Source organism: Sinocyclocheilus rhinocerous, unplaced genomic scaffold (assembly GCF_001515625.1).
Source record: "Sinocyclocheilus rhinocerous isolate Xijiao unplaced genomic scaffold, SAMN03320098_v1.1 scaffold942, whole genome shotgun sequence".
NCBI lineage: Eukaryota > Metazoa > Chordata > Actinopteri > Cypriniformes > Cyprinidae > Sinocyclocheilus > Sinocyclocheilus rhinocerous.
The window spans coordinates 541,264-550,621 of record NW_015627890.1 but is presented as its reverse complement, the minus strand read 5'-3'; the positions used below and the strand labels follow the sequence as shown (position 1 = coordinate 550,621).

At 33.9% G+C, this 9,358-nt stretch overlaps 1 protein-coding gene across 1 annotated transcript in view; it reads left to right on the top strand.

Moving 5' to 3' along the window:
- Positions 1 to 2,707, top strand: part of unc13c (unc-13 homolog C (C. elegans)) — a 169,000-nt gene extending 166,293 nt beyond the window's left edge. The window contains exons 31-32 of the mRNA XM_016546895.1: positions 1,311 to 1,403; positions 2,547 to 2,707. Coding sequence (XP_016402381.1) covers positions 1,311 to 1,403; positions 2,547 to 2,707 — 254 coding nt within the window. The remainder of the gene's footprint in view (positions 1 to 1,310; positions 1,404 to 2,546) is intronic.
- The last annotated feature ends 6,651 nt before the right edge of the window (positions 2,708 to 9,358 follow it).

Genomic DNA, 9,358 nt, shown 5'->3' with positions numbered 1-9,358 from the left:
TATATATACTTTATTATTATTTGTTTTTGTTATTTTACTAGTTAGCAATTATTAGCAGACGTTCTAAATTTTATTTACCACATGTTGATTTACTATTATAATTGCAATAATTATTGTTAAAAGCAACAGCTTTATTAGCACTTAGTAGCGTTATCATAAAAATTATTTGCATTTCCGTATCTAAATGTGGTCTGGGAAATAAATCCACAGCCTCTTCAGGCATCTGCCACAGAAAGTCTTTATGAAAGCCGGCGTTTGTTACGAGGTCAGAGAGCAAATGAAGGCAGAGACGAGGTTAATCCAATGGTGATTGATTGTTGATGTCTGCTGTGGACGCTGTAGGTCATTCTGTAATCGTTCATTTAGCTGACACGTGTCATGCGCTCTTGAGTTAGTTTGCCCAAATGTGGCCTTGACAGTTTCCCTGTTTGCTGCAAACCTTGAAGGGCAAACGCAAAGATACAAAACACACCGTTTACTCCTCTGTTATTCTCCCGTTCAGCAGCGATCTGTCTGGATCTACTCCAGTGAGGACAGAGTATTATATTTTCAAAACTATACAATTCAACAACCATGAAATCCATTAGACTAGACTTATGGGATTGTGAATTCAGTCTACAGCTAGTAAAGATGAATCGAGGGGAAATTAATCTCTCTCAGGATAGATTATATCGACTTTTCTGAAAGATAGCAATGCCTCATATTTTAATATTTTTTTCTCAAAACAACCGTAAAGCATCTGCTGTCTCTAACTTTCTCTCTAATAAAGTTACACAAAGTTACACTTTATTAGCTTTATTGGCTTTAATTTCCAAATTTCAGGTGACTTTCAATTGCAAACAGACATGAACTAAATGCCACATTGCACCAGCTTTTACATTTAATTTTTGTACATTTTTGTACTTTTTATGTGCCTTATACCTAATATGTAGTCTAAGTTGGTTTATTGTTGTATTGGAAAGAAGTAATATACACAGAAAATATATATATATAGTATAATACAGTATAAAGTTATAATTATTTTTCTTCTTATACTCTGTTTATATTTATGCATCAGTTGCTCTGGCAGATAATGTTCAAAATTGCATATTTACCATCTATTGATTTATAATTATAGTTTAATAATTATAATATAGCAGATTTTTGGATGTGTGTTTGTATGTTGGTTTATTTCTACAACATGATAATTGACATAAGCCAAGCCGAAGCACATTTCATTAATCACTTGTTCTATGGTTTTACTGTGTGTCTGGCTTGTGGCTCAGTGTGTAATGCATGCTCTTATCTGAATGTCTCAAAACTGATTCCAGGTCAGTCCACGTCTGGATCCATCGGGGAGGTCGCCATCCAGGTGGACCTGATCTCACACCCCGGCACTGGAGAGCACAAAGTCAGCGTCAAAGGTAAAACACGCACACTAATTCATGATTAAGATACTCTTTTAAGTCTAAATTACCCAAATTAGCATGTTTCTCTTTGCCACTGACACTGTGTTCTTTTAATCAGTTAGTGTAATTTCACCGATAAAGCGTTTGCTGCTGCTGTAATTAGCAGAATGAAAGTTTCCTCTTGCTGTAATGGCTCTCATCTGGCTGCTTTATCAAGAGCTCAGGATCTGTTAATGAGCTCTGTCTCTACAGGAGACACGAAAACTGGACTGCTGAGAGACACCTGCACAACAAACCCAATTAATGACCACAAACACTGCTTCATAACAGACTAGCTAACTAGTCTGCATGCTAACTGTAACTGTCTAGCTAACTGTAATTTACAGTTGCATGTAAAATCATTTACAAAAATACATAAAAACTAATTTGCACTTTCTAATCAAAACATTATCAGTGACATTGTGTTATTATGAATTTATGACTTTGAGGAATGCCACAAAACGGACATTATAATATTCCTAATTAACTTTCTCCATGATTTATTGTTGTTATATATACTGTATATATAAAATAATATTTGAGTTAATTTGAAAAGAAAACACTATTTCAGTCTTTCTTATGGAAGCCTGTTTCCACCGAAAAATAAGAAATAAAAATGATAGTTGCGACCTTTTAAATCACAATTCAGACTTTTTTCACAATTCAGATACAAACGCATATCACGAGATATAAACTCATATCGCAAGATATATCTTGCAATTCTGAGAAAAAATTGTGAGATATAATCTTAGAAACTCCGAAATGCGGGAAAAAAAGTCTGAATTTTGAGATAAAAACTTGCTATTACTTAATTTTATTATTCTGTGACAGAAATGGGCTTCCACACTTTCTACATCAAAATTTCATGTTTAATTCAATGTATTGTTGTTTCTTTGTAATTATTTGTCAAATTTACTAGAAATTTATAAGTGAAAATTGTAAATCCTATACCTTTATTCCCCCAGTGTAAGCAGGTCTGAATGTCCAATGTTGGTTTTCTCCAAGTCTAGATAACTCACTCTAACTTGTGCCTTCTAGGTGTGATATAGGAGTCATATAATTGAACATGTCTCACTTATGTTTGATGATCTAACTCGAGACCATCCTCTTCTTCTGCAGTTGTGGGTGTGAACAATATCAACTGGCAGACGAACGCCATGTTTCGCCCCTTCGTGGAGATCCACGCCATCGGCCCGCACCTGGCTGACAAGAAACGCAAGTTTAGCACCAAAACCAAGAATAACAACTGGTCTCCAAAATACAACGAAACATTCCAGTAGTGAGTATTCATTTCATACAGGAACTGTCCCTGTCTATAGTTTATATTCATAACAGTTGGTGTTTACAGAAAGGTATAAAAAATATCATGTTTATGGAGATGGAACCATGTAATACAGTGTTTTTTTGGGATATGTACCAAAATATGGTACAAAAGCACCGCCCATGTTCAGTAACATACACTAAACTTCAAGAGTTTGGGGTCGGTACGATTTTTTATGTTTTTGAACGTCTCTTCTGCTCACCAAGGCTGCATTTATTTGATCAAAAATACAGTAAAATACAATAAAAATGTGAAATATTATTACAATTTAAAATAACTGTTTTCTATGTGAATATATTGTAAACTGTAATTTATTTCTGTGATCAAAGCTGAATTTTCAGCATCATTACTCCAGTCTTCAGTGTCACATGATCTTCAGAAATCATTCTAATATGCTGATTTGCTGCTCAAGACACATTTCTGATTATTATCAATGTTGAAAACAGTCGTGCTGCATAATGTTTTTGTGGAATCCGTGATGGATAGAAAGAAAAGAACAGCATTTATTTGAAACAGAATTCTTATAAGTGTCTTTACTGTCAGTTTGATCAAATTAATGCATCCTCACTAATAAAAGCACTTTTGAACGGTAGCGTATATCACAGTATTACTTTCTGATACCATTGATTTATAAGAGTTGGATGTGAATCCCACAGGATTATATATTACTGAAAATGTCTAGTAAATGGATAAAGAGTCGTGATTAGATAAGTGATCGCTATTATTCCCTCTGTAACCCCATTTCACTCAGTCATCGTGCCCTCATTTCAAAAGTTTTACAAAAAGAAATGAATCACACTTTTGAAAGATCAATTTAAAAATCAGTAGCCTAATAAAAGATATACTTTATTTTATATGGAGCTCATGGACCAGCTGAATACTCACTTTATCTCCTATTACTGGACCCTTTTGCTCGTGAAATAAATGAATCATGTCTGACTGTAAATAGAGCAATCGTCTCGTCTACTTCCGGGCTTTTCACCGGTGGCATTGACTGATCGCCTTTAAGCTGCACAGATGCACTTGAACAAGAGCACAGAAACCAAGCGTCCACATGAAGATTTACTTCTGACAGTCTCATTTTAGGCTTGTGAAGGAAAAGATCACTAAGAAAGGCTTTCCAGAACAATTGCTCAACAAAAAGACCTGCATTTGGCTTTTCAATGGTGTCTGTAAAATGTGATGGAAGCCCGGCACAAACTCACTGACACACTGAATTAACCTCTCTCTTAGAGCGCACGTAAAATAGCATGAACTCAAAGCCCACCTTTGGATATTAAGGGCTTTTTAGCTTAATGGAGTCTTAAGCCGTTTTTGTGTGGAATCATAAAAGAGCTCCAGTGTGGCGTCAATGCAATTTCCGCATCTGATAAACATTAATCTGACCGGGTTACAGAAACACTGCTTTACAGATGCATCTGATCCGAGACATGCCTGTGGAAAAGACATTTACATTCATGCACTGGACAAACATCTTTGTGTATGTTGTGCTGGCTGATATGACAGTCGTCTCGGACTGAAAGCGTGAATGCAGCATCATGCAAAGGTTACTCATGTCATTATAGAGATGCTCTATTCACAGTAAGCCATGAATTTGAATATGAATTTGATACACAAGCAAAGTGGTCAATAATAGGGGGATAAAATGAGTACTATTCAACATGAGTCCACCAGCTTTACGTACAATAAAATACAGTCGCTTTTGATGCTGATTTGACTGGAGTCTTCATCTCTGTGGATGTCATTTAAACATAAAAGGTGCATTCATTTTATTCATGTGTTAAAATGCTTGGACGTCTATCAGGCAAGACGTTCTGGAGGGTGTAAATCTCACAATTATACAGTATAATAATTCCTACATACAAATATGTGAATTATTTGGACATTTAAAATGTCTGAATCATACATTTAGTGACTGGACTATTTTGGCCTTTTATTCCCTTTCTTCTGATACCTTTCTGGTATCATTACGCATATCAAGCAAAAGTTATTGAGTTTACCATCTTAACATGGTGATGACAGGAGTTGAAATATTGGATGTAACAAGTAAGCAATATATGGGTAAAACTTTACAATGTTCAAATTTATTAACATTAGTTAATGCATAGCATTTATTTTAAAAACTAACAATTTACAATAGGTTTCATCTGTTAACATTAGTTAACTATATTTGTTAACATGAACTAATAACAAACAATATTTATATGGAATTTTTGGTAGCACTTTACAATAAGGTTCCATTAGTTAACGTATTAACTAACATGAACAAACCATGAACAGTACATATATTACAGTATTTATTAATCTTTGTTAATGTTAGTTAATGAAAATACAGTCGTTCATTGTTAGTTCATGTTAATTCACAGTGCATTAACTAATGTTAACAAGCACAACTTTTGATTTTAATAATGCATTAGTAAATGTTGAAATTAACAATAGCTAAGATTAATAAATGCTGTAGAAGTATTGTTCTTGCTTAGTTCATGTTAACTAATGTTAACTAATGAACCTTATTGTAAAGTGTTGCAGAATTTGTAATCTTAATTTTTATTTACTAATGCATTTTTAAGATCAAAAGCTGCATATATTAGTTAATGCACTGCAAACATCAACAAACAATGAACAATTCTATTTTTAGTAACATTAACAAAGATTAATACATGTAAAATATACTGCTCATAGTTAATTCTTTTTTAACTGATGTTAACAAATAAGATTTTATTGCAATGTGTTACCAAAAATCCATTTGTTTATTGTTCATGTTTTCGTGCATTTACTAATGTAAAAAGCTACAAATTTTGATTTTAAAAATGTATTAGGGAATATTAGGGATACTACAGAAGTATTATTCATTGTTAGTTCATATTAAAGGGGTCATATGATGCGATTTCAAGTTTTCCTTTCTCTTTGGAGTGTTAAAAAAAAAAAAAAAAAAAAAACCAGACGCATATGAATTATTGGTGAAGTTGGTATCCTTCTAAATTTGCTCGATTCTTTTTGTCCGGTGTATATCATCCTCTCTTTAAGTGTGTAGCCGTTTTGTTTGTCTTCGTTCTCGCACCGTTTTTGTTTGTTTTTTGCGCGTTTTTAACACAGCACTGGTGGTGCATGTCTCGTTTTCTTGGTGACGTCTCTCTCCCATGTGTTCGGAGTGACTGGGCATCAGCTCGGACCCGCTCCCCTCCAACGTTTTGTATTTGAGTCGACTTTAAAAAGAGACCATTTTTTTAAAATGGCGATGACTGCTACGAATCTCTTCATAAGTGTTTGTAATTTTATAGTCGTTGACAACAATGAAACCACCTCGAGTGCTGCCGGTCCAGGCAGGAGGGGTGGGATGTTCTTTTCGTTTATTTTTTGTAGGTTTAGTTGCTTTACGTTTCCTTTTTTACCATAGGCTTTCAGCCTTTCTGAATTATCACTGTGAACATAGGCTCTGAAAGGCAAGCTTACATCACATATGTTGACTGTTTGATATCATCTTTTTATTTTTTCAAACAATTTTGATTCTAAAAAAAAAAGAAAAACTGCCAAAGTTATATGAAAATGTTCATACAAAAGCAATCCATGATCTGTATGGAAATCAGTATATACTATGTACACGTGCTACATAATGTACATTATGTTTCTAGTTTTGCTGAATCATTTCTGATTGTCGATGGGCCGATTTTGAGTTTATTTCGGGATGGTTTCTGTGAAGTTGTTTTATCTGGTATGAACGTGGTAAAATGTTGCTTTAAAGAAGAGTCACATCGATCGCCGTCATCTCATTTATTTTTGTTTACAGAGGAAAAGGTTTAACATTTGGTATTTATGCAACATTCCTATGTATTGCACTGATGGCAAATTGTATGTCATGTAAATATATTTAGTGAGAAATTGTACTGAAGGTCTCATTGTTTGCGTTTTTAAGGAAAGCGACTTCTTCAACTCTCTATCAGCATTGAACAATGGTTTATCATTGAACATTCAGGGTTAACAGAGAAAGTTCTGAGGTTAATTTCACAAATACATAGGGCTGGACGATATGGCCAAAATTTATATCACGGTATATTTCTTAATTTCGGTCGATACGATGTAATTCCAATATCGATATGAACAATTGTAAAAAAAAAAAAAGTGTTTAAAAATCATATCACCGTTATTGAAAAAAAATGTATCACGATATATATATTGATATTGAATTATTGTCCAGCCCTACAAATACATGTCCAGGTCACCCCCAATTTAAAATAAGAAATTGCATTGACATTACTTTCTACACGCTGATTTTTTACGCAACAATGAAGGCAAAGGACCTCTTATAGGAGGTATTATAAAATACTTATAGGAGATACATACATACTATAATTGATAATTTCTTTATGATTTTGGAGTGAATTATTAGACGTTATTGGCTGATCCAGTTGTTCAGTATTTTGAATGGCCATGAGCAACTGAATGACGGTCTTTGTTGCTGGTTTCAAAACAATGACGGATCTCCTCACAGTACATGCTAACAGGCTCTAGTTCAGGGGCAAGAATACATTTCAAATCTTACAGTAGCCAACAACTAGGCTTTATTCATCTATTCATTTTTATTCAAATATGTTCACATGTTACAGACAAAAACAAAAATCTTAAAATTGGACACATTAATGTATTTTCTGGATTGAAATATATGGTAGGCAACATATATTTTTAAATGGTTTAAAGAAATATACTTTTATTTTTTTAAATATATTTTCAAAAATATACAAAAACATCTTGGTAGACAATATTTTTACATAAATATCTTTTGAAACATATTGTAGTAAATATATATTTTTTGGCCATTTTTTGTATAGTTAAAATACATTTAAAAAATATATTTGAAAATATATTTTTTGCCATATGGGGAGAGGAAAATGTTCCTCTAATAAAGGTTCTTTATTGCACTCTATGTTTCCGTTGCACAAAAGGTTCTTTAAATAAATTTTAAAAATGGTTCTTTAAAGGACTGTTCACTGAAAGGTTCTTTGAGGAACCCAAAATGCTGGTTCTGTGGCATCGCTAAAATAAATAAATAATCAAACCTTTTTGGAACCTTGATTTTTTAACCTTTAAGAGTGTGGGATGAACAAGACTTACAGAGACCAAATCATGTACCAAAACCAAACCAAATAAATATATTTAAAATTCCTCTTTGGAGGATTCGCAGCATTGTATATTCATATGGCAGTGCCAATTTTCCAACTCTTCACAATGTACAAAGACAAATCCTACACCCCTTTCTGTCAGAAACAGCACATGCTGTGATTCATGAATCTGCTCAGAGCCGAGGACACAGACGAGCAGGTGGAGATTGATTTTGCATATGCCCTTCAACTGTCTGCTTACGGCATATTATGAAAAATCTTGAAACGTGGCGGATATGATGACATGAGACCGTACAGACGGAGATAGACTCGAGATCCTCACAGCCTATATGCATGGACACATTTATCATAACTTGTGCAGGTCCAGATGAACATTAAATTGTTCAGAGTTTGCTCTTTTAAAGCTCATGGCTTCTCATGTTTCAAATATCAACTGTCTGAGACAATAGTAAATACTTAATAATAATACATAATAATTTTTTTGGAGAAACATCTGAAACAAAGTTAAGGGAACAGTACACCCAAAAATGAAAATTTACTCATCCGATGTAAATGGATGCTCTGCAGTGAATGGGTGCCGTCAGAATGAGAGTCTAAACAGCTGATAAAAACATCACAATAATCCACAAGTAATCCACCGCACGCCAGTATGAAGGCAAAGGACCTCTTATAGGAGGTATTATAAAATACTTATAGGAGATACATACATACTATAATTGATAATTTCTTTATGATTTTGGAGTGAATTATTAGACGTTATTGGCTGATCCAGTTGTTCAGTATTTTGAATGGCCATGAGCAACTGAATGACGGTCTTTGTTGCTGGTTTCAAAACAATGACGGATCTCCTCACAGTACGTGCTAACAGGCTCTAGATGTGATCCGCACACATAAGATGACAGTATGTTTTGAGGCAGGTTTATTAGTTCTTCAGCAGTGTTTGAAATGCCACTGGTGAACAGGAAAACCCACTACATCTGCATTCAAAGTAATCCATGTCGCTCAGCAGACGGTAAGACCGCAGATATAAATATATCGATTCTGCATTGACCACTATTAGCAAGTTCAACGGTCAAATGTGAGTGAACTGACAGATGTGGCGCGCTACAGACAGCATCTGTTCCCAACATAAGACAATTCGGCTTCATGCAGATTATATACCATTAAAGAGAAAATTGGTCAAATGTTCTTGTACTGCATGATATTATCAGAGTGCAACATGATTAAGCTTCCCAATTTTAAATTTTGATTCGCAGTCATACTATTAGCTTCCATAAATGAATCAAGAAAACCAACAACATCCATAATATGTGTAATTTTATTTTATAAATAAATTTTCCATTTTATAATTAATAAAAACTCTTGAGAAGACAAAAGCTGTGTGTTTGTAAGAAACAAATTCATCATTAAGACGCTTTAACTTCAAACCATTGCTTCAAAATATATAATCCATAATCCATAATAAAACTTCATCCAGTGAAAAAGTCCATCTA